The sequence below is a fragment of the Aplosporella prunicola genome (assembly GCF_010093885.1).
Source record: "Aplosporella prunicola CBS 121167 unplaced genomic scaffold K452scaffold_2, whole genome shotgun sequence".
NCBI lineage: Eukaryota > Fungi > Ascomycota > Dothideomycetes > Botryosphaeriales > Aplosporellaceae > Aplosporella > Aplosporella prunicola.
Window position 1 is genome coordinate 885,339 of NW_022983530.1, and position 23,043 is coordinate 908,381.

At 53.7% G+C, this 23,043-nt stretch overlaps 7 protein-coding genes across 7 annotated transcripts; 3 read left to right on the forward strand and 4 right to left on the reverse strand.

Moving 5' to 3' along the window:
* Positions 1 to 74: 74 nt before the first annotated feature.
* K452DRAFT_241841 (uncharacterized protein) lies at positions 75 to 1,766 on the reverse strand. Its single transcript, XM_033537837.1, has 3 exons — positions 1,394 to 1,766; positions 617 to 1,336; positions 75 to 560 (listed from the first exon to the last, which is right to left on the reverse strand). The coding sequence occupies exons 1-3, from the start codon at positions 1,647 to 1,649 to the stop codon at positions 445 to 447; spliced, it is 1,092 nt and encodes a 363-aa protein (XP_033402475.1). The 5' UTR covers positions 1,650 to 1,766; the 3' UTR covers positions 75 to 444.
* A 3,668-nt stretch (positions 1,767 to 5,434) lies between these two features.
* K452DRAFT_323857 (uncharacterized protein) lies at positions 5,435 to 8,382 on the reverse strand (the record flags this gene model as incomplete). Its single annotated transcript, XM_033544665.1, has 2 exons — positions 5,435 to 8,309; positions 8,366 to 8,382. The coding sequence occupies 2 exons, from the start codon at positions 8,380 to 8,382 to the stop codon at positions 5,435 to 5,437; spliced, it is 2,892 nt and encodes a 963-aa protein (XP_033402476.1).
* Positions 8,383 to 8,525: 143 nt separating this feature from the next.
* K452DRAFT_262865 (uncharacterized protein) lies at positions 8,526 to 11,541 on the forward strand. Its single transcript, XM_033538623.1, has 9 exons — positions 8,526 to 8,640; positions 8,729 to 8,970; positions 9,029 to 9,451; positions 9,505 to 9,605; positions 9,656 to 9,704; positions 9,758 to 9,831; positions 10,111 to 10,130; positions 10,386 to 10,839; positions 10,900 to 11,541. Exons 1-9 carry the CDS (start codon positions 8,579 to 8,581, stop codon positions 11,395 to 11,397), a joined length of 1,923 nt encoding a protein of 640 aa, XP_033402477.1. The 5' UTR covers positions 8,526 to 8,578; the 3' UTR covers positions 11,398 to 11,541.
* A 405-nt stretch (positions 11,542 to 11,946) lies between these two features.
* K452DRAFT_262871 (uncharacterized protein) lies at positions 11,947 to 16,125 on the forward strand. Its single transcript, XM_033538624.1, has 3 exons — positions 11,947 to 12,408; positions 12,555 to 15,616; positions 15,671 to 16,125. Exons 1-3 carry the CDS (start codon positions 12,069 to 12,071, stop codon positions 15,776 to 15,778), a joined length of 3,510 nt encoding a protein of 1,169 aa, XP_033402478.1. The 5' UTR covers positions 11,947 to 12,068; the 3' UTR covers positions 15,779 to 16,125.
* Positions 16,126 to 17,116: 991 nt separating this feature from the next.
* On the forward strand, positions 17,117 to 18,028 carry K452DRAFT_355220 (uncharacterized protein). Its single transcript, XM_033545947.1, has 2 exons — positions 17,117 to 17,336; positions 17,407 to 18,028. The coding sequence occupies exons 1-2, from the start codon at positions 17,182 to 17,184 to the stop codon at positions 17,648 to 17,650; spliced, it is 399 nt and encodes a 132-aa protein (XP_033402479.1). The 5' UTR covers positions 17,117 to 17,181; the 3' UTR covers positions 17,651 to 18,028.
* A 76-nt stretch (positions 18,029 to 18,104) lies between these two features.
* K452DRAFT_294312 (uncharacterized protein) lies at positions 18,105 to 19,578 on the reverse strand (the record flags this gene model as incomplete). The annotated part of the gene is made up of 4 exons (XM_033541684.1): positions 18,105 to 18,852; positions 18,911 to 19,188; positions 19,428 to 19,465; positions 19,524 to 19,578. 4 exons carry the CDS (start codon positions 19,576 to 19,578, stop codon positions 18,105 to 18,107), a joined length of 1,119 nt encoding a protein of 372 aa, XP_033402480.1.
* Positions 19,579 to 20,221: 643 nt separating this feature from the next.
* Positions 20,222 to 22,761, reverse strand: K452DRAFT_323862 (uncharacterized protein; the record flags this gene model as incomplete). Its single annotated transcript, XM_033544666.1, has 4 exons — positions 20,222 to 20,505; positions 20,571 to 22,368; positions 22,426 to 22,589; positions 22,638 to 22,761. 4 exons carry the CDS (start codon positions 22,759 to 22,761, stop codon positions 20,222 to 20,224), a joined length of 2,370 nt encoding a protein of 789 aa, XP_033402481.1.
* Between the last annotated feature and the right edge of the window lie 282 nt (positions 22,762 to 23,043).

Sequence of the window (23,043 nt, forward strand, 5' to 3'; positions counted from 1 at the left end):
GAATAAAGGAAGAGCCATACAGAGATATTAATACAGCGGGGGTAGTAGTGGTGCAAATACGAGAGCGCGCAACCAAAAAAAAAAAAAAAAATCTCAGACGCTGCAGTAACCCACCACCAAGAAAAACACCAACGCCCATCTAACAACGCTTCCCCTGAACGCCGACCTTGTCTCCCAAGTGCAACCCCGGTCGTGGGATTAAATTAGAGATAGGTCATGAATCATGATACCCGAGCCGAAACACCATTTGGGGGTATATGTAGCGACCGTCTAGAAGATGAAGTAGTCTCTCCGGGAATGCGATCAAACAAACCAGCCGGGGGAGAGAAGGAACCGCAAACACGACGCGGAAGCGGGATATCTCAAAAGAGGAAAATGGACCAAGACAGCCGCGCAATAGACAAATGGAAAAAATGGTAGGAACGAAGGTAGGCCGACGCCCGCTCACATGTCGTCAGGCGAGGGCTGGTCGCGCTCGCCCTTGTGGACCTTCCTGTGTCGCCTCAGATTCGAAACGACGGAAAAGTGACGGCCGCATCCCTCGACCTCACAAGCGAATGCTACGTTGTGCGTTAGTTGCAAGTTGATTGTGCACGGGGTCGCGGGCATGACTCACGCTTTTCGCCCGTGTGGCTATACATGTGGGTCTGGAGGGAGCTCGGACGCGTGAAGCGCTTGTCGCACACCTTGCACTTGTGCTTCTTCTGCGAGCTCGACGAGACCTTGCTGCTGAACTGGCCCATCATGGACTGGGGCGCAGGGGGCAGGTTGGTACCGACGAGGGCCGACGGCCGGGGGAGGGTGCGCGAGGACATGTCGCCCACCGACTCGGAGGCAGAGCTGTAGTCGGTGACGGATGAGTCGCCGACGGAGCCGTTGTAGTAGGAGGGGTAGGTGCTGGCCGAGGAGATGGACGAGTGCGCCGAGTGGGTGGCGGGGAAGCCGTACGAGTCGGTCGAGCTGCGCGGGTTCTGGTTGCCGTAGATGTTCCTGGGGGTGATGTCCTGGCTCATGGCGACCATGCCGCGGCTGGCGTCCAGAGCATCGCTGAAGCTGCTGCGTTGAGCCTGTTCAGAGTTCATCCTGTTGTTTGGGTCAGCCAGTGAGCTCTGGCGATGCCTGGAAGCGTCGATGGAGGCGCCCAGGAAAGTAGTGGAGGGTACTGACGGATGCGAAGAGCGGCGGGCGGCCATGTCCTGCTGGTAGGGGTAGGAGGGAGTCCGGTTGCTGTAGTCCATGGAGTACTGGGGCGCAGAGGTGGGCGCGTACGAAGGGGTGGTAGGGGAAGCGGACGTGGCGTAGGCGGTTCCGTAAGGCCTCGAGGAGCCCAAGAGATCTTGCGACATGGCTAGTGAGTTTGTGGGCTCGTAGATTCCTTGTGAGAGTGCAATACCTGCTCCTAATGACGTGGGCGCGCTGACGGGGATGGTCGCGTACGGCATGGAGACGGCAGTGGGGCGGGCGGGCTGCTGGTGTGCCGTCGAGACGAGGGCGGTGGTGTTGGAGCCAAGGGTGGTGGCGTAGAGCTGGGGCGCGGGGGCAGGCGCCGAGGCCCAAGGGTTGGTGAAGTGAGGAGCGAAGCGCATGGTCGAATCAAAGCCCAGGCCGCTGACCTGAGGCTGTTGCCGGTTGTCGACTGCCATAGCCATGGTTTGAGAGAGGGTTGGAAGTAAGGGTCCAGAGATGATGAGGTGAAAGCAGAGTGGTGGGCGGGTGGGCGGCTAAGAAGGAAGTGTTTGGCGCTGTGTAGCAGGCTGAAACACGGCTCCAGTAGGGTTCGCGAAACGTGGAGGAAGACGATCACTTGCGACAAAAGATACGCGGGATCAGCGGGTCTTTCTGAAGGCAAGTGATGGACGGGCCGATCGCGTTAAGGTTTTGCGAAGGGGATTGGGGTTTCGAGGGACAAAGGGAGCAATGATGCGAAGTAGGCGTCGAGATGATCGAGTACTTAACAACGAGTAGCCTGGGGCGGGTTTGATTGTACGCGCACGCGAGGCAAGAAGAGTGCAGATCGGGGGAGAGAGGGGGTCGACAGTGCGGGCCGTTTGGAGATGATATGTGGTTGGAGAGGGCTTGGGCGATGACATAGTGGCAGGGGGAGAGAGTCGGCGCGCTGCGGGGACCCTGCTGCAAAGGGCGGCAGGGATTGGGGCTGAGAGGCTTTGTGTGGGGGAGACAAAGGCCGACGCAGAGGGTGAATTGGCTGTGGGGCCTGTCAGATGCTTGGGGCCTAGCGCCGCCGCAACCAGCGCGCGCGCAATAAATCTCCGTCATGGCCGATGCCGCCGTTTGATCGCTGCTGGCCGCGCAACGCCTCATCAGAAAAAAGTAGCGCCGAAGAAGCTTCGTCATGTGTCGGCTGCTGCTCTCCCGGCCCTGCGCGATGACGCCACTGCCTGCAGCACCATGACGTAGTATTAGAGCTCTCTCGACTAATAACCACCACCGCGGGTTGCTAGGAGCCAGTGTATCGTGTATGGTTGTATGGTTGTCGTCCGTGATCGTGGTTGTTGGTCGTGGCAGTCGTGGTCCTGGTCGTGATTCCAGCTGGTCCCTCGCCGCCCGTTGCTCCTTCCCTGCTGGCATTGGCATTGCTTTCCCAATCATATGGTATCCATGCTTAGTAGTACCCTAACTACCTAGGGTTCCTGCTGTAGGTAGGCTCTTTCTGCGCGCGCGGCTCAAAACGGTCTTGCCCACCCCTCCCCGAGTCATGCAGCGCAAATTCGCGCGGCCCTGGCGTGATTGGGCCTAGCGAGTCAGCGACCGCCATCCGCAGGCAGGTCAACCGGCTGCCGGTGGGTCAAACGGTCGGACGCCTTTTTCCTGGCGGTGCTTGTGTGCTTGTGTGCTTGTGTGCTTGTGCTTTTTGAGCTTGAGCTTTTTGCTGGTGTTGGCTGCTGCTGGCTGCTGCACCCCGCCGCCGCTGCTACTAGCTTCCCTCACACCCCCCCTCCCTCCTAAGCACACCTTCTCGGCTATCTCTCGACGGCGCCCTGGGCCGTGCCGGATGTGCCAAAAGGTATCCGCCACGCCGGTCAGCTCTCTCTGGTGCTCTGTCCCATCCGTCCGCGTGACAGACGGGCAAACCCTGGCCCAATAGCCCAATGCTGCTACACCATCTCTCAGCGCTAGCAATGCTTGGCTCGATGGGACGCGTAAACCCTGTCACCTCAGGGAGCTTCGGGTGGCGCTTTAGCAAAACGCCCAAATTTCGCTTTAGCGCGTTTGGCCTGTCTTTGCAGAGGCTTGCCGGGCGGAAAGGGCAATCCCAAGCCCCCACACACGCCGACTTGGGAAGAGTCATGCACGCGACTCAGGGCCATTATCGCATTTGCTGCGTCCATTAGCTGCCAAAAGAGAAAAGGCAAGTCACCGTGCGGCGAATCGGTCCGGGGGGCCATGTGAGCTCCAGTGGCTCCCTTTTCCCCGCTGTTGGCTGTGCGCTGGCTTCAACCAGCTCACAACTCGGAGAATGCGGAGAGCTTCCCGGCCATGGCCACCCGCGTCCCTCTGCTCGTCCGCTTTGAGAACGGGTCAGGGGAAATTGGTCGTTATGTGAATGCCGTATCCGCCTCTCCGATTACTGAACTCGTCCGCGCGCTGGAAGGGGCTGAGCTGCCTGCCCCGAATGCTGCCCGCCGCCGTCGTCGTCGCTGTCGCCCTCCCCCCTCCTCCTGTTGTGGTCGCTGCTGCTGCTACTGCTCCTTCGTTCGGCGCATAGGTAGGTAATAGTAAGGAATGTGGACTGCCCGCCACCTGGGTCCAAGTAAAGAAGAAACACCACAGTAGCTGCAGTAAAAAAAAGAAAGACAAAAAAAATTCTAAAAGCCCCATCGTCACCGTGTCTCACTTTCCCATCGTCTGTATATATATGCAACCATCCATACGGTCGCAGATCAACCACACACCCCCCCCCCCCTTCAAGCCACTGTGGCGGCGGCCGACCACCAACCGCCCATCAACCCATTGTTCCCTGCGTCTTCCAGAACCACCAACAAGAGCCCCAGGCAGGCGGGAACGGACGTTGATTTTGGCTCAGAAACAGAGCTCTGACAGCTTAACCGGCGGGCTGGAATGCCGCAACCCAGTCCGCTGCAAGGTCGGTCGTGTCTATCAACGGGTCTAGAACGCGTCTGCGAGACATCGCGATGCACGACGGCCTACGCTACAAGGCATGGATCTACAGCAACCCGCGAAAAAAATAAAATAAAAATGAATAAAAATAAAAAAGTAAAAAAGAGCTCACAAAAAACAAAAATAAAACAGTCGCAAGAGAAAAGAAATGCGGGAAGGGTTTGTTGATCAGCCGTGCAGAGCGGCGCTGCTTCCTTCCCCAATAGATCATGATGATAGTCGTCCCCCATCGCACATCTCCCGCACATGGATCGTCATTCATCAGCACCACCTACCATCGCCGCGCTCGAAGGATCGATGGGTGTGCCACAGTTTACGCCTGCTCGAGCGAGTGAGTGCCACCACACACACCCCACACCCAAACCCACCCAATGCCCCCTTCCGCCCCGCCTCCCTCTCTCCCTTTGCACATCCACGGGTGAATCCACTGCGCCGTCCGATCAATCGACGAACCCTTACCTCGAGAGTTTACCCGCGCCCGCCCGCGCTCGCTCCCGCTCGTCCATCAATCACGCCGTCCCCGTCTCCCGTCCCTCACTCCGCCGCCGTCGCCACAGATTGACACGGGGGTGGCATGGAGGCAGTGTTGGCGGGGCGCGCGCACTCGTCCGTACCGGCGGGGACCAACAACGACTGATCCACCTCTTCGGGCGGCTAGCTAAGCGGAATGCGGGGACCGGAGAGGGGGGGAGCGATTGGCGAGACGGAGCGTGTATGGACTTGACGAGCAACAGGAAAGAGCGTGTGAGAAGTGATCAGGCCACTGTGTAGCACTGGCGTCCGCCCGCGGCGGGAGCGGCCGTTGAAACAAACGGCCTTCGTCGTGGTGGGGGAGGGGCGGCGCGCGCGCGGCAAGCACGGCACCACCCGCCTGCGTGGTCTACGTACGGACGTATCGATCAGAGAAGGTCGCCGCGGCCTCAATTGAGGACGCTGGCATCAGTGCGTCCCCGACTGCTCTGCACTGCGGGGAATGCCGCTGGCTGCTGCCTTTTGGGCTGAATATAAGGTTTGGAAATCGTGCTGTGGCGTTGCCGCGCGTCGGAGGCGTTTGGATGGCCGGACGAGGCGCAACATGGGCTGATGAATCGAAGTGCTGGCTTATATCCACTCGCCTGTCAACCCTGTTTACCAAGAACTTGACTATACAACCATATATCGCATTCCTCTTCTGACGCGCCGAACTGATGCAACTAATACATGAATTCACTCTTTCAACACTCCCCGACTGCGAAATTCCCAACCGATATACAACACCGTCTATCCCATCCAACCCGACTTTTTCGAACACCATCTACGCCACATCCACAAACGCTCTCTTCTTCTTCCCCTTACTGCCCGCCGCGCCGTCCAGCGCCTCCTCGACATCCTCCAGCCTCGCAGCGCCGCTACTCTGCGCCCGGGCACCCACAAACTTGAGCGCCGCGGCATTGAAGCCCATCATGTCCTTCTGGCCGCCGAGCGTGGTCCTGAGTTCCTCACGCATTCTCTCGAGTGTCGTCTTCAGCTCGCGGCTGGCGACAATCTGGCGCTGATGCGTGCGCAGCATAAAGAACAGCACTCGGCACACCAGCGGCACATTCCATTGGCGTCGTACCCAGATGCTGATGAATGTGAACAGACCCGGCACCGTGCTGAAGGGCAGCACCAACAACGCATCGTGCAGCTGCGCCGCTGGGATCTTGGCTATCGTGTTCAGGACGTGCCGCTCTGCGCTGATGTTGCCCAACGCCATGAACAGCGGCTCGCGCTGCGGTGGCGCCATCTTGGCCTCAGGGTTCGCCGCTCTGTGCAATTTCCATGCGTTCACCACCTCCAAGTCCGCCAGGCCAAGCTCCAGGGCCTCGACGATGCGTTCTCCTGCCGTGAGCGTCGTGATGGTCTGCTTTGTCGCTTCTCCCACCTCGTTCTTCTCACCGTCTGCGCCCTCGGCGTCTGCATCCAATGATGTAGCAAGTGTCGATTCGTACAATTCTTCAAGTTCGCGCTCGCGCTCTTCCTCGAGGAAGATGGGCTCGTCGCTCTGGTTCCACACCCGAATGCTCTTATCGTGTGAAGCAGTAACGAAGAAGTCGCCTGTCTGACTGACAGCCATAGCCCAAATCTCGCCGTGATGACCCTCGAGTTTCTGGATCTGTTCAAACTTGTCGCCGTCCCAGGTCTTGATGGTGCGATCTTTGGACGCACTGAAGAAGAAATGGTTGTCTTCTTTTGAAATCGGATGCGGGATGAAAGACACCTGCATAATGCTGTCGCTGTGCGCAAAAAAGGACTTGTGGCAGTCGCCGAAATCAAGACCCCAAAGACGTACATTCTTGTCTGCACTGCAGGTAGCAATGAGCTTGCTATCGGCGGATATAGACATGTTGAGGACAGGGAGCTTGTGGCCGTAAAGATTAAGGAAGAGCTTGAGAGAGTCCACAAAGAAAACCTTGACGGTATTGTCAAGAGTTGCAACGGCGAGCAGGCGGGAATCGGAAGAGAAACATAAACTGAGGATGTCGTCGTTGACCTTCAACGTCCGGGAGTGGATGAGCTTGAGCCGAGGAGTCGTACGCTTAGTGCCTGGAATTTCTTCTTGCACGATCTCGAAGTTCCAAAATTTCGCTGTCTTGTCAGCACTTCCGGTTACAACTGACCGCCCGTCTGGATGAGCATCCAACGTCCATATCGCTCCCTCATGTGCCTGAACCGTGTCAATGAGCTGTGATGAAGCGATGTCGAAAAGTTCGAGTTCGCCGCTCTTGGTGCCAACGACAACGATCTTATCTCCTGGCAAGAATGAACAGCAGAGCGCATAACCGCACTCCAATGTACGCAAGCAGGTCCGCGTCCTGACGTTCCAGATTTTCAAGCTTCCACTAGATGCCGAAGCCAACATCCGGTCATCGGAGCTAAGGGCCAGCGAACGTACATCCGCACGATGTCCTGGTAGATCCACGGAGTAGGTACGAGTGTATTCCGGCGTTTCTTCCTTGGTGGCTTTTTTCGTCGCCGCCTTGCTAGGAACGCTGTAGTCCTCGAGCAGGTTGTTTGTCGTTGAGACCAGCAGCTGTAGAGACTTGGACTTGCTAGCCGTCCAGTCAATGGACCGAACTTTGCCTCCGGTGCGGACAATGACATAGGATACGAAAATGTCGGAAATGGTTGCCTCCATGTTCTCGTCTTCGCCATCGACCATGTCCACATCATCGGCTTTCGTTGCGGCTTTCTCTCTCCTCCTCCTACGCTTCCTTGCCAGACTCTTTTGCACCTCTTCCTCTGGTCGTATCCGCCAGATCTCTACTGCCTTTTCCGAGCCGTGTATCGCAACGTAATCTTGCTTGGGATGGAAAGCGATGCCTATCGTCCTGTCCTTGCCTTGTCGGTAAAACGTGCCCCTGTCTTGCAAGAACTGCACTTCCACTGTGTCGCCAACTTGTCGAGACATCGTACGGAGACCCTTTTGATCGATAGCCCAAACCTTGATCTCGCCATCGTTGCCCGCGGTGATACACCCGCTGCCGTCTGGCGACATGCCTAATGCCCAGCATTCTCCATTGGCCTGCGCTACGTGAGTCTCTATGCAGTGCTGCGAATTGACATCCCAGATTTTAATGAGTGAGTCCTTGCTAGTCGAAAGGAGGAAGACCGGCGCGTCCTCTCCCACGGAGAGTACCGTGGTTTCATCGTCTTCTGCCTCAGCCTCATTGGACAGTGCAATGAATTTAAGACCGGTGATCTGGTCCTTGTGGCCTCTAAGCTTGAACAGGCCAACTTCTGCCACCAAGTCCCATACGATAATGTCCGTATCTCGCGAACCACTGGCAAGGCGGACTCCAGAATCGTCGAAGGTGAGAGTCGTGATCGCGGACTTGTGGCCGTTGAAGCTGATAATCAGGGAAGATATCCGAGAATCCCAGACTCTGATGCTTCCGTCTCCGTGTCCAACGGCGAAAACATCGGGATCCGTCTTGCTCTGCGCAATGGTCGTGACTTCAGCGGTACAGGCCTTGTCGTGCCATCTGCTGAGCAGGTCGCCCTTCTTGACGTCCCAACAAAGAACCTCCTCGTTCGCACCGACATAGGCGTGGCCGGCGCCGGTGGTGCGGCTGGCGGCATCGGGTGTCCATACAACGTTCGAAGATGCCGAGTTCACGACACCAAAGGTCTGGGAGTGCTCATATTTCCTGGTAGAGCGTGTCAGAGTTATGCGACTGCACTGCGCCGGCTTTCGGGTACTCACACGTATGATTTGACCATTTTTCGAGCTTAAGGCGAGACAGCTGCGGCGCGTCTCGAAAAAAGTTCAGAGTCGCGGAGATCGCCAGCCCTTGTTCCCCACATTGCTTGGCACGTCCGCCGACGCCGACCGCCGCCGCCCTGTTGACGACTGCCTGGCTCGACATCATCCTGCAATCCCATCTGCAACACCAGATCCCCGCCGAAACCACCCACCATGCTGCTCCTGGACTACCAGAACGTGTTGATCGAGTCGTTGCTGAACGACAGGCTGTCTGGGTACGCCTGCCCCTCTCAATGCACCACCGAACCCCCCCCCCCCCATGACACCATCGGGCACAGCTGGCCAGTAGCTAATAATACCTAGAGCTCCTCCGGCCTCCATCGACCAAATAGCCTCCGACTTCGACGGCGTCACCTTCCACATCTCCACCCCCGAGGCCAAGACCAAGATTCTCATTTCGATATCTATCAAATGCTTCCCCGATCTTGTCAAGTACGGAGCTCAGGAGGTGTTGGAGCGCGAATACGGCCCCTTCATTGTCGCACCCGAGGCGGGCTACGACTTCTCCGTGCAAGTCGACCTTGAGAATCTGCCAGCGGAGCAAGGTTTATCTCTCTTTCCCATCGCTGTGGAATGCGGGGGCGGGGGCTGACTGAACAACAGAGGCTCGGGACGAAATAGTCCGCAAGGTCTCGCTGCTGAAGCGTAATGTGTTGGCTGCGCCCTTTGAACAGGCCTTTGATGAGTTTGCTGCGCTTTCGGAAGAAGCTTCCAAATACACCTCCGAAACTGCCCCGCAAGGTGTCCGTGAGGGCGGCGAGGTTCGCGCGATTAATTACCGTGACGAGGAGTCCATCTACATCAAGGCCGGCCACGACAGAGTTACGGTCATTTTCAGTACGGTGTTTAAGGATGAGACGGATCGCATCTTCGGAAAGGTCTTCCTTCAGGAGTTTGTTGATGCGCGTAGGCGGGCAATCCAGAATGCGCCGCAGGTGCTCTTCAGGAATGACCCGCCCTTGGAGCTTCAGAGTGTTCCTGGCATTGCCAACTCGGGGGCTGGCGATGTCGGCTATATCACATTCGGTACTGTGGCGCAATCTATATTCTCTGCTCCCATCATTTGCTGATTGTTACAGTTCTCTTCCCAAGGCACCTGACCCTGCAGCGCCGCTATGAGGTCATCTCGCACATCCAGACTTTCCGTGACTACTTCCACTACCACATCAAGGCCTCGAAGGTTTGTCGTCTACTTGTCAGCCAGAAGGACAGTTATTGATTCCCATACAGGCTTACATCCACTCGAGAATGAGGAGACGCACTGCGGACTTCCTCCAGGGTATGGCCCACTTCCCGATAGTTTTGGTTGCGAGCATGATCACTGACTCCAAGCAGTCCTTCGTCGTGCTAGACCCGAGACTGAGGAGCCCAAGGAGAGGAAGACGGCCAGTGGACGCACGTTTAAGGTCAACTTCTAAGATAGGAAGGCCGGACTCGTTATGGCGACTGGAAATCAAACCACCACACCGACAGCCAATTCAAATTTGCTCCTATCATCCGGGGGCGTCCACGCTCCGCAGCCTCGGGCAATATAAGGCATGGTCGTGGCAGTGGGCGTTGATTGGTCTGAAGCAGAGGCCACCGGACGGTGGAGAAGGTGAAGCAGGAGCAAACTGGAGATCTTTACCTAGAAATAAGACCGGATTTTCGAATCCAAAATTTGTGACAAGCTTTCGGCGTCGAAGCAATTGATTGGCACCCAATCGTGCCAATGCGTCCTACGTGATCGCCGCACTCGGCTATCTCAGGGTCCTATCAGGTTAATCGTGGCCGGATCGCAGGGGTGCGACAATATTTAGAAATAAATGTCTACAACAGTTGTTGAAACAAATAATACAATATACCCATTGTTAGGTAGGCGAAATTCACGCGACCATGGACACACTCGAAGGTACTTGGGAATAGCGGTTAGTCTGCATGCGGACCTTCTCCGTCCATATCGCGTGTGGCTACGAGTAAGATGCCCCCTGCCACGTTGCTACGTTGATCGCTCGGCCGTCGTCGACCACCGCGCTTGTCAATACTCTTACCACCACGCCTGCGCAACGATGCGCTGGCCCTGGTCCTCCTCGGACGATGAAGCAAAGAAAGCCACTGGAAGATGGAACTACAACATCAACGCCATCGACTGGCAGCACTTTAAGGAGCCGCGCAACGTAATCCCCTCGGTCCTGCTTACCGCGACGACGCTGTTCTTCATTCGTTTCTACAAAGCGCACCTACGGCGCATACCGAGCGTCGACCACATCAAACCTTCGCTGTTTAGACAGAAGAGTCTGTTCGGACATGTCACGAGCGTGGGGGATGCAGACAACTTCAGGATATTCCATACGCCCGGAGGCAGACTGTCGGGTTGGGGATGGTTTCCTGGGAGGAGGGTTCCTACTACGAGGGAGGAATTGAATGCAAGGACGGTACGCTTCGGTCGCTGCGGACAGTTTGTCTTTAATGCGAGACTGACAACGCCTATCCAGATTCATATTCGCATTGCCGGAGTCGACGCGCCCGAACTCGCACATTTTGGCCGCCCCGCGCAACCCTACGGCGAAGAGGCCATGAAATGGCTCAAATCGATGATCCTCAACCGGCGCGTGCGCGCCTACATTCACCGTCGCGACCAATACGACCGCGTTGTTGCCTCCGTCTATGTACGGCACTGGATTTTTCGTCGCGATGTTGGGCTAGAAATGTTAAAGCAGGGTTTGGCGACTGTATATGAGGCCAAGGCAGGCTCAGAGTTCGGCGGACTGGAAAAAGAGTACCGCGCTGCGGAGGCACATGCAAAACACAGCGGCGTGGGGATGTGGAAGGAGCCTGGCTTGTTGTCGCGACTGATCGGCGAGAAGAAGAAGAAGCAGCAGCCATTGGAGACTCCGAGAGAGTTTAAGACGAGGATGAAGGCCCTGGAGGAACAGAAGACGAATCAAGCGAAGAAGCCGTGCGCGACAAAGAAACGGGTCAAGAGCGCATGAGCAGTCATGAGGAGCACGATAACAATGGTGTTTGTCGGAGAGATACCCTAGAGTCGAGCAATGCCAGGACGATGTATGTATAGAGCCATGGTATTGAAACGATGGCGAGCGTAGGTAGGAATACTACATACTATTGCGTGTGTCAACAAGTTGGGACGGCTATCGGCGGTAGCAGTGCCCGACGGCGGGTGGGGACTCGTTGCGGTGGATGCTACGATGATGTTCGGACTTTGATTGCCGCATGCCCGGTGCCCGATGGATGATCCTCAGCGCTTCCTTTTCCTTGGATGCCGAGCATCGGAGCAGAAAATGAAGAGCACGAAAATTTCCCCACGAGAGAGCACAGTAGTTAGAGCACCAGCGAGTCAGTAGACAGCCAGGATTACTCATTGAATGCTCAAGTGTTTGCGTAACACCCTCCGGCCAGTGCTCAAAATTAAATTCGTCATTCGCTGAGAGGTCAGCGGGAAGGTAGTGACCGGGGCCGGCTTATCGTCCTACAGTAAAGCTAGGACCTTATCGTTTTTTCGACTCATACAACTGCGCGAACATCCTCAACAACATCCAGTCACACTTGCCTGGCTCCGGCCTCCAATTCTTCCTTAAGAGCTCCTAGCCGAGGGTTGACGAGGCTCAATTGGCCTCACGTCCTCTCCATCCAACCAGCTCCAATGGCTCTCTGTGGGCGGCTGGCGCGCCGCACGCCGAACCTCCTTCGCCAATGTCGCGCGGGTGCTTCGCCCATTTCCTCGCGCACCTTCACTCAGGCCGCTGCCTCCCCTCTGCTGTCGCTGAGGAAAGGCCAGACCCCCCGGTCTTCGTACCAGCAGCTGCGCACTTTCACCCGTGTCCAGGCCTCCCGTAACGAGAGCACCGAAGCTCCCAATGCGCAGGCCTACCTCAACTCGGGCGCGATTGCTGGCGGAAGGGATCTGGTGAATGTGTCCAAGGTACTGGTCATTGGTTCTGGTGGCCTCAGCATTGGACAGGCCGGTGAATTCGATTACTCGGGTAAGTCATTTCCTTCATATCTTCACCCATGCGACAGCAGATGTTAGGACGCAAAAACCAGTTGGGCCTCCAATTACTCCCCAGAATCGAGTATGATGCTGGGTCGCTGCTCGTGCAAAGCTTCTGAAGCTAACAATCTCCATTAGGCTCTCAAGCGCTCAAGGCCTTGAAGGAGGCCGGCGTGAAATCGGTTCTCATCAACCCCAACATTGCGACCATTCAAACGTCTCACGTGCTTGCGGACGAGGTTTACTACCTCCCTGTTACTCCGGAATATGTCCAATACGTTATCGAGAAGGAGAGGCCTGACGGTATCTTCCTCAGCTTCGGCGGCCAAACCGCCCTGAACCTGGGTGTTAAGATGAACAAGATGGGCATTTTTGAGCGTTACGGCGTCAAGGTTCTGGGAACCAGCGTCAAGACCTTGGAGACTTCTGAGGACCGTGACCTTTTCGCTAAGGCTCTCGGTGAGATCAACATTCCCATTGCCGAGTCGACTGCTGTCGAGACCATCGACCAGGCTCTGGAGGCTGCTGACAAGGTCGGATACCCCATCATTGTGCGTGCTGCGTACGCTCTGGGTGGTCTTGGTTCTGGCTTTGCCAACAACCCGGAGGAGTTGAGGAACTTGGCTGCCAGGTCGTTGACTCTGTCCCCGCAAATTCTGGTTGAGAAGTCTCTCAAGGGCTGGAAGGAGGCCGAGTATGAGGTCGTCCGCGATGCTAGCGACAACTGCATCACTGTCTGCAACATGGAGAACTTCGACCCGCTCGGTGTTCACACTGGTGACAGTATTGTCGTCTCCCCGTCTCAGACTTTCAGTGACGAGGAGTACCACATGCTCCGGTCTGCTTCTATCAAGATTGTCCGTCACTTAGGTGTCGTGGGTGAATGCAACGTTCAGTACGCTCTGCAGCCTGATGGCCTTGACTACAGGGTCATTGAGGTCAATGCCCGTCTGTCTCGTTCTTCTGCCCTTGCTTCCAAGGCTACTGGTTACCCACTTGCCTACACCGCTGCTAAGATTGGTCTGGGCCACACTCTTCCGGAGCTTCCCAACGCTGTTACCAAGACTACCACTGCCAACTTCGAACCCTCTCTGGACTACATTGTCACCAAGATGCCTCGTTGGGACTTGAGCAAGTTCCAAAACGTCAAGCGTGACATCGGCTCTTCCATGAAGTCGGTTGGTGAGGTCATGGCCATTGGCCGTACTTTTGAGGAATCGTTCCAAAAGGCCTGTCGCCAGGTCGACCCCAAGTTCCTGGGCTTCCAGGGTGACAAGTTTGACAACCTTGACGACGCGCTGGCAAACCCCACCGACAGGAGGTGGCTCGCTGTCGGTCAGGCCATGTTCCACGAGGGCTACACCGTCGACAGGATCCACGAGCTTAGCAAGATTGACAAGTGGTTTTTGTACAAGCTCAAGAACATTGTTGACTGCCAGAACGAGCTCAAGGAGATTGGCAGTCTTTTCGGCTTGAAGAAGGAGATTGTCTCCAAGGCCAAGAAGCTGGGTTTCTCTGACAAGCAGATTGCGCTCGCTGTCAACAGCACCGAGGACGAGGTCCGTGCCCGCAGAAAGGGCTTTGGTGTCACTCCCTTTGTTAAGAGGATCGACACCCTGGCTGCCGAGTTCCCTGCTGACACCAACTACCTCTACACCACTTACAATGCTTCTTCCCACGATGTTGAGTTCAATGATCACGGTGTTGTCGTTCTTGGCAGCGGTGTTTACCGTATCGGCTCTTCCGTCGAGTTTGACTGGTCTGCGGTCATGGCTACTCAGGCCCTGAACAGGCTCGGCAAGAAGACCGTCATGATCAACTACAACCCCGAGACCTACTCCACTGACTTCGACGTTGCCGACAAGCTCTACTTCGAAGAGCTCAGCTACGAGCGTGTCATGGATATCTACGAGCTCGAGACTGCTTCTGGCGTTGTTGTCTCTGTCGGTGGCCAGCTGGCTCAGAACATTGCTCTCAAGCTCCAGGAGACCGGCAAGGCTAAGGTTCTTGGTACCGACCCGCTCGACATTGACAAGGCCGAGGACAGGCACAAGTTCTCTCAAATCCTTGACTCCATTGGTGTTGACCAGCCGGCTTGGAAGGAGCTGAGCTCCTACGAGGATGCTAAGAAGTTTGCTACGAGTGTTGGATATCCTGTCCTTGTTCGTCCCTCATATGTCCTCTCTGGTGCCGCCATGACTGTCATCCACAGCGAGGAGCAGCTCGAAGAGAAGCTGCTTGCTGCCAGCAGCGTTTCTCCCGATCACCCCGTCGTTATCACCCAGTACATCGAGGGCGCTCAGGAGATTGACGTTGACGCTGTTGCATCTAACGGCAAGGTCCTCGTCCACGCCGTCTCAGAACACGTCGAGAATGCCGGTGTCCACTCTGGTGATGCTACTCTTGTCCTTCCTCCTGTCAACCAGGACGAGTCTACCCTCCAGCGTTGCAAGGAGATCGCCGATAAGGTTGCCAAGGCTTGGAACATCACTGGTCCCTTCAACATGCAAATCATTAAGGCTGAGGACCCCGCCGGCGGTGAGCCTGCTCTGAAGGTCATTGAGTGCAACCTTCGTGCTTCCCGTTCTTTCCCCTTCGTCAGCAAGGTCCTCGGTACCAACTTCATTGATGTTGCCACCAAAGCTCTTCTTGATAAGGAGGTTCCCGAGCCTGTTGACCTCATGGCTAAGAAGCGTGACTACGTCGCCACCAAGGTTCCTCAGTTCTCGTGGACTCGTCTTGCCGGTGCTGATCCCTACCTTGGCGTCGAGATGTCCTCGACTGGTGAGATGGCCTGCTTCGGTAAGGATTTGGTTGAGGCCTACTGGACCTCGGTGCAGTCTATGATGAACTTCCGCGTTCCCGAGCCCGGTGAGGGTCTGCTGTTCGGTGGTGATGTCACCAAGAGTGAGCTTGCTGCCATTGTTGATTACATGAACCCCTTGGGTTACAAGCTGTACGCGGCCAACAAGGAGGTCAAGAACCACCTCGAGAAGGCCAGCAAGGACAACTCCGTCAAGGTCGAGGTCATTGAATTCCCCAAGGAGGACAAGCGTGCTCTGCGCGAGGTCTTCGAGAAGTATGATATCCGCGGCGTCTTCAACCTTGCTAAGCAGCGGGCGAGCAGCCTCGTCGATGAGGACTACGTCATGCGCCGCAACGCGGTCGACTTCGGTGTTCCGCTCTTCATGGAGCCTAAGGTAGGTCTTCCACCTTCTGATTGGTAGGTGAATGATGGCTAACTGTTATCACAGACCGCGCTCCTGTTCGCTCAGTGCGTTAGCGAGAAGCTTCCTCGCAAGGAGGGCATCCCGACCGAGGTTCGCAAATGGAGCGAATTCGTCGGAAACAAGTTGTTGTAAGCTACCATCACGAAACTCAAGAGGGCACACGTTATAAAGGCGGGAGATGTGATGTCAAACAAACAAAAACTGGCGTATTCTGCTTTATGGGTTCTTTGATTATCTGTATTACTTTCGGGTCTGGAGAGGGAAATGAGGGATAGAGGGGAGGGATATCCTTGCTGGTTGGGGTGCGTGAGCCCGTGTAGATAGATGGGCTTGACGGGGAAAATTGGGGTAAGTAGGATAATATACCACTGTTAGGTTGTACGTTTAGTCGTTCTAGGCGAGTCCAGTACAGTTTCTTTTATGGATTTAGGTTATGAATCTCCTCTCATCTTACCATTTCTCACTCAGTCTGATTCTCCACCTAATTCTACTTTCATCAGTGCATCTTCTGAGGTAGGTAACGTCCGTCACCGTGAAGCGAGATGGTGATACTTGGAGGTACAGAGTAGAAGAAGAGACCCGGGCAGTTAAGATATATAGAGTCTGTGTGCTCTAAGACCTTTCCACCCACACCTGGGACTCAGGCTGTGAGCTAGACAAAGAGTACTCTGTAGGTAGGGACTGCTTGTATCTTCCCCTATCTCGCTAGACGGTGGATCTCGGTTTGCGGCGACGGACGTTATTCCATAGGAATTGCTTGTACGGAGGCCCGGCCAGTTCAAGTTTTTCGCCTTCTTTTTTGGGAATGGGTAGATACAGGGTACGCTGCCTCAGCAACAGGCCTCTGATTTACAGTGCGTCAGCGTCTTTTTAGGCCCTTTCCAGGCCTAGACAGCTTAAAAACAGGGCACTAGGCCCTAATCAAGGCCTACTTGTGCAGGCCGTTACTATGGTAACACCCCTGTATCAGGTCTGTCCCAAAAAGGAAGGCGAAAAACTTGAACTGGCCGGGCCTCCGTATTCTTAATTGTATCAAAACACCTCAATTCGGAATAGATAAGCGCGAGCCTCGCGCCACGATACTAAAAAGAGACAAAGACCATTAGGCATCAAGTAGGTGGAGTCCAACCGAATAACATTGGTACTGGGGCTTGTTGCCGCCCACATGTTGAGATATGGCTGCCTTGCAGTCTTGGCGCGCCCTGCAATGTCGAATAGGTACCAGGGGGCAGACTAGGTAGAGGTAGGTAGGTAGGTAGGTAGTAATGCTGGAGCCTAAAGTCGACTTTGTAATTTGTGATGGATCTCTTCGTACAACAAGTCGACTAGGATTATATGCAAATGCCCAATTGGGCGGCAGGTACGTACCTAGGTAGTACCATTGCGTGCTGCACTCGCTGATCTGTGTCTAGGCTGCAAGATTCTCTTAAGGAAGTTGCTTAGAATTCCTGAAGGACGACCACGCCTTCAAACAGCGCATTTTTTCAATCAAACAATCCAGTAAAGGTGCCATAATTCTCTCCAATTTGCCAAGCATGAGCTCCAAACCTACTCGTGAACCCTCGTTCTCAAATGCCAAGGAAGCAGACAAAAAGCAAGCCGGCGCTCGCAAGTCTTTTGAATCTGTGTCCACACTGCCACAATACGAGGAGGGCGATTTTGTGTCCAGCTCTGAGGGTGCAGCAAAAGGGTGAGTTTTCTCTCTACCTATGGTTAACACTACGTACATTTCCATGTCTTACACCTCCAACCTTACCTAGGCCACCATCACAACCCTACTCTGGCTTTTCGAAATCGAAATCCAAACTCGGAGCTGCGTACCAAGATATTAAATCAAAAATAAGAACCAGTAACAAAGATGACGAAGATCCGGCGCTGGCGGCAGAAAGATTGGTGGAGAAGCAGCAACGGGAAGAAGAGAGGAAGCGAGAATATGAACGGCTAGGTTTGGAGGAGAAGGCAAAGTTCGGCTGGGGAAGAGCGGGAATGAACTTCAATGGTTGAGGAAAAGGCGTACTCAGTGGAACCCAGGTGGACGGGTGGATGCCCGCGTGCATGAGTTCCTTCCTCAGAGGAAATTACGGCGCGACAAAGAGGAAGTGACCAGCCTGCTCGCCCTTTCCTCAGGCTCTCTTCCAAAATGCTGCCAAGAGTATAAACCCCCCCTCTTTTCCTCTTCTCCCTTTTATTCCTTTCCTTCCTTCATGCTTCTTCTCTCAAGTCAAGGCCAATCATATTTCCATCAATTCCATTCCATGCACCCTGTAGGTACCTACCTACCTACCTAGGTAGGTACCTAGTACCGATTTAGGTAGGTGGATCCGGAGACAGACCGGGTACCACCAACGGAGAGACAATCGTGGAGGTGACATTGAAAGCATCAACCCTGCACGAGCACGCTACGTGTTGTAGATTCCATTCATTTTCGTATAGGTGAACTAGGCGGTACCTAGGTGTATCATCGCTGCTTCAGTCCAATCTTCAAGAGCATGCTTTCGGAAAACTTGGCCCAGTCATGCAGCATGGCACTATTCACGGTACAGACGCGAACTTCTTCGCCCGCTCTGTTTACCATCTCGTCTTCAAATGCATCTATAGCCTCCACTTGCGTCTTTTCTGCTGTCATGAAAGACTTGACCGCTTGCACCAGCTCCCAGACATCAGTGACACAATGATTGAGCCCTTGTCCGCGCTGATAAGTCATCGGATGCGCCGCGTCTCCTGTCAACGTAACCTTTCCGCCACGGCTATCCCACTGGTGGCCCTCCATGCCAGGATCCCAATCTGTGAGCCCCATGTGCCAGATCGGTTGCTCATCCGGCAACCACTCGGCCGCACTCTTCCACGGATCGCACCACCCGCTCGCCAGACTCTTAAGTTTGGCGAGGTGCTGTGCGTTCGTCCAGTCTGCCATCTCGACCAACTCTTCCGGTGTGGCTGGCCACGAGATATAGAAAAGGATGGTCCAGCTCGCAGGGTCTGCCGGGTTGCGCACATCGTGCATGCCGAAGAAGCCGAATCGGCCGTCCGGGTGAATAGCTCCCAGGTATATTGGATGCACGGCGAGCAGCTGCTTCATTTGCGCGGCTGTGTAGCGGGCTTGCACAAAGTTGGCTGCAAATGGAAGACGGTTGACCGAGCCAGGCCCAGGCCCGAGAAGGAGCCTGCGAAGCTTCGACCGCGCCCCGTCGGCACCCACGAGCATTCTGTGATCCTGTCAGCGAGGAAGAACTTACCTATTTTGGGGTATTGGTCGCTAGGTACCTGCCAGTCACTTCTGTGCCATCCTCAAACCTCGCAACCACCCTGTCATTCTCCTCTCGGAAGCTCTCAAGACTTTTGCCGAAGCGAACATCCAGTCCATGCGCCAGCAAGCTGCGGTATTTCTCGCGGCGTGCCCGGTAGAACCGCTCGACAGGGATGCCGTAGATCTTTTCTCCCGTCTTGCCATTGAGGATCTGGATTTCGTCTTTCTCTCGCACGGGCTGGTGCGGGTCTACGTGTACCGACTGTATTTGCACCCATATCTCGGCCGGTAGCAGCTATTGTAGGCGTGGTGCACCCCAGTGTAGCCCCATGTTCCAGTCTCGAGATCCGGAGATGTTGGGATGTCTCTCTAAGACGATGGTGTTGATACCAATCTGAAATAGCTGTTAGAGTGCGCGTTTTGGTATCTATAGCATCGAAGATATGTGTGTTCTACAAGTTTAGCTGGAGACCAGAAAGTGAATAATACGTTTTGTAGTTTTGTGGACATGTGGTATTAAAAGACAGCACTAACCATTTTCAATCCCTGTGCAAGTGTTAAACCAGTCACTCCTAGTAGTTGTCAATCTCCTGTACTATTTCAGGGGTCATTCGGTGAGCTAAAACATACCAGCACCAGCGATGAGGACGGTCCTTTCTGCCTCATATACGTTTGTTGCATCCATACTTGAATATGTTGATGAAAGCTCGATTCCTCGACCGGTGTCTACAAGAATGAATAGCAAGAGTATTTATATCAGCTAATAAGTGGGGTTAAGTTGTTTTAGTAACTAGTGTCTGTCGGCCTCGGCTCTCCAAGTTGACCGAGCGGTCGACTGCGAACGGAATGTTTACCAGAAGATCCCTACGCATTCCATTTTAGGTTTAGTACCTAGTGATGATGTGCTCGCCCTGTCAGTGTATTGTATAACCGGCGCATAAGCTTCTCGAGTAATAGCTCCATCTTTATGTGTCTATTATATCAGCACCTTGGGAAAGCCCTCCTGGTCAATAAACTGCCTCATTTGGTTAGCGTAGGGCTTAGCCGATATTCGGTCACGTTTTTTTCAGTATAAGAAACCAAAAAGGCATGAACACTACGAAAAGTGATATCCGTTTTTGTTCTACTCGCATACTTATTGGCAATTCGGTATGGATTAGTACTGACTTTATAAGCGTGTCATACTTTGGCTGTGCTCGTTTCCTCTTTCAGACTTTACTTTTTGTCGTTGGCTACGGGATGTGAAGGGAGCTTTGCATATAGGTAAGTATTATTTGACTAGTGTATCTAAGTGACCTTGATATCAAAGACCAGGAGTTTCTTCCTTCTCACCCATCGTCCGTCTCATAATACGGATTGTTTGGATCATAGGGAAATTTCCTGATCACCACATCGCCTTTATAGGAATATAGGTCCGGTTCGAACGTTGCAATATCAGCATTGCACGTCATTTGGGCTTGGCCAAAGGTATCAACTGCGCTGACACTGCCGTTTTTGTAATCGATGCGCACCATGTTCACCGTTTCACGGCTGGGATCTCCAGAAAGGTAATTTAGGGGCATGATTTGCAGGCCAGAGTGCGCAGTCGTGAAGACAGTATTTGGCAAATCGCCTGTAAGAGAGTTAGTACATGTACTTGAGTTGAGTTGAGTTGATTGCTTCGATGTAGGAACATACCTGTATGAGGAATATGGTGCATTCCAAGATTGAACCAGACAACTATATCCTCCTGTACAAGGGATTCTCCGTCGAAGAACTCATTGAAATCCACAACGGGATTGTTTACGTCCTGAGAATTGTAAGGGTGTGCAGCTCGCGGCTCGGTATCTTTTCGTCTTGTCACAAAAAGGTCATGTGTTGCCCAATTTGCTGCATTAGCAAGATTGCTGCTATCCTTGACTGTAAGGTGAGCCGTTCCCCGTGATGGGAGCACACGGAAACCTTTATGTTCGCCAAAAGCATTAGGCTTATCGAGGTTGACGACTGTAAATTGCGTAGCTCCGTTGTCTCCCCACAACAGCTTGGATTCGTCCTCAGTTTTGATTTGGTTACGCTGAAGTTTCATCGTGTTACGCGCTTTGCCTTTCGACCATGGATACGACTCGGAAACAGGAACCATAGTTGTGGTTGTCATTGTGTTTGCTGTACCCAGAACATCAAAGTCGACTTTGTAGTTGAGGACATGATCGTGCATGCTCCCGGACAGGGCATCGTGGATTTGGTAGCCATAGTCTCCGTTGTGAGCCCAGTAAGCGGATTGGATGTAACCCGATGCGCGCACCTCCACATGAATGCTGCCATCCATGTAAAATGAATAAGAGAACATGTAGTCGTAATTCCCCACCGTAGAAATGTTCCTTATTGTGAAGAAGATATTCTTCGTTACGCTTACGTAAGTTGATGTGCTGTGGCGTTGGATAGGGTAGCCAGCATCTTGCTCAAACATGCAAATACTATTGATGTGAATGTGTGTTGTTTCCACGGTGTAGAAGGAGCTGTCCAAGTAGGTGGCGTATGATGGGCAATCGTAGCCTGCGACAAGTTCGAAAGAAAAAGGACCGAACCCATAGAATGAATCCAAATAAGAAGTACCGGATTGGATAGGGTCATTGCCCGCATAGTGTGCTAGTGCCTCTTCGAGGCCTAGTTCGTATATGATTCGCTCTCCCTTGTATTTGATGTCGTAGATGCGCATGCCGGTATCTCTCGTGAAAGCAATGTAGAATTCGAAATCCATCCATTTGACATATTTTTGTTCCTTGTCCACAGCATACCGTGAGCCCCCTGGAGTGACGGAAATTGGTGGATAGGAAGTGTCTAGTGGCGGCGCAGTGTCTTGCTGATCTGTGTTTGCCCAAGGCCCTTGAATATTTGGTTTTAGTTTTTCGAATCCAGGAGAGTAATATGCAGCCCTAAACTCTTCGGTTGTGGAATAGTAGACGTTGTTATATAGCCATCCTTCAAAAGACCACTTGCTGGGATTTCGCCCGGTGATATTGGAGGAAAAGTATAATCCAAGCGGAAGGAGTGTGAAAGAATCAAATTCATCTGTCGGAAGCATCCAGAATTGGTCCCAGCGAATGATTCCATCGTCTTGCCAGAGTGGATCCTGTCCCCATATGTCAAGGGTATCGTTTCCAAAACCAAGAGCAGAGCCATTCCAAAGGTCTAGAGTGATGTCCAAGATAGAACCACTAATTTTGTGTATCCAGTATTTGTACAGTGTATCATCAGCGTCAGCGTCAAGGTTTCGAACTCGACCTCCTGTTTTCCTTGTGTAAGGATAAGTCAGAGGCTGGTAGGTAGTGGTGCCGTTCTTCACTGGTAACGGCCCGACCAAGATATCTTCGTAGTATGGCTCGGTGGTGGCCCGGACATCAAGGACAACGTGAGCATATCGTACTGGCGCGTTTCCTTCTTTATCAAGGTATTCAAGCACTCCGGTCTTGTTCGGTAGCATAAGTTCAATGAGCAGCTTTAAAGGTCAGTAGTGGTTCTAGAAGGCTTTAAGATTTGCTTCCATAAAACGTACAATTGAGTTGTCCCACTCTCCTGCTTTCTTGGATACAGTCAGGTTCAGTGATTTCTGACCAAATAGCCAAGAATCTACAGAAGCAGCCTCTGTGTCTGTAAGCCCACTCCAAACATTGGATTTAGGTGCAGTGGTCAGCTGCGCAGTTGGCACAGTACACGAGGCTCCACTAGATTAGCGCTTCATAGGGTAATGATATCTCCCCCTTTGACGACTCTTTCTCATCCATGCTGAGCTCGACTTAGGACTTGGTCTAGAGGAAGCAAGTCTGGCATAACTGAGAGCGAAAAATACAAAGACTAGCCAGGCGGCCACTCGTGGCATCAGAGGCATCATTGTGAAGTTTGTGAGATCTGTGGTGTCATTGAAGCACGGATCGAATTGATTTATAGGAGACAGGTTCTTACTATAAGTCATTCTCAATTGACTTTTAAGCTCATTCGGTTGTCAACTTACTAGTATGTTGGATGGTATCGTGGGGAAGTCCGCTTCTACACTGATAACGGGATCCAGGTTGATGGAGCCGAGATCTCTCGCCCGATCCCGCTTGTAGAGTCATCGGTAAGAAGTGCATATACAAGGATAACAATGCGGGGATAGGTTCGATACAAAGGTGGG

What these genes read in the sequence shown, in the direction of transcription:
- K452DRAFT_241841 (XM_033537837.1), bottom strand. Translation starts at nt 1,649, where the DNA reads ATGGCTATGGCAGTCGACAACCGGCAACAGCCTCAGGTCAGCGGCCTG. An exon ending in GCCCACGTCATTAGGAGCAG is followed by an intron (nt 1,337 to 1,393) that starts GTATTGCACTCT and finishes CCATGTCGCAAG; the next exon opens with ATCTCTTGGGCTCCTCGAGG. An exon ending in TAGCCACACGGGCGAAAAGC is followed by an intron (nt 561 to 616) that starts GTGAGTCATGCC and finishes CGCACAACGTAG; the next exon opens with CATTCGCTTGTGAGGTCGAG.
- K452DRAFT_262865 (XM_033538623.1), top strand. Translation starts at nt 8,579, where the DNA reads ATGCTGCTCCTGGACTACCAGAACGTGTTGATCGAGTCGTTGCTGAAC. An exon ending in TGTCGGCTATATCACATTCG is followed by an intron (nt 9,452 to 9,504) that starts GTACTGTGGCGC and finishes TGATTGTTACAG; the next exon opens with TTCTCTTCCCAAGGCACCTG. An exon ending in CAATTGATTGGCACCCAATC is followed by an intron (nt 10,131 to 10,385) that starts GTGCCAATGCGT and finishes GCTACGAGTAAG; the next exon opens with ATGCCCCCTGCCACGTTGCT.
- K452DRAFT_262871 (XM_033538624.1), top strand. Translation starts at nt 12,069, where the DNA reads ATGGCTCTCTGTGGGCGGCTGGCGCGCCGCACGCCGAACCTCCTTCGC. An exon ending in CGGTGAATTCGATTACTCGG is followed by an intron (nt 12,409 to 12,554) that starts GTAAGTCATTTC and finishes AATCTCCATTAG; the next exon opens with GCTCTCAAGCGCTCAAGGCC. An exon ending in CGCTCTTCATGGAGCCTAAG is followed by an intron (nt 15,617 to 15,670) that starts GTAGGTCTTCCA and finishes CTGTTATCACAG; the next exon opens with ACCGCGCTCCTGTTCGCTCA.
- K452DRAFT_355220 (XM_033545947.1), top strand. Translation starts at nt 17,182, where the DNA reads ATGAGCTCCAAACCTACTCGTGAACCCTCGTTCTCAAATGCCAAGGAA. An exon ending in TCTGAGGGTGCAGCAAAAGG is followed by an intron (nt 17,337 to 17,406) that starts GTGAGTTTTCTC and finishes AACCTTACCTAG; the next exon opens with GCCACCATCACAACCCTACT.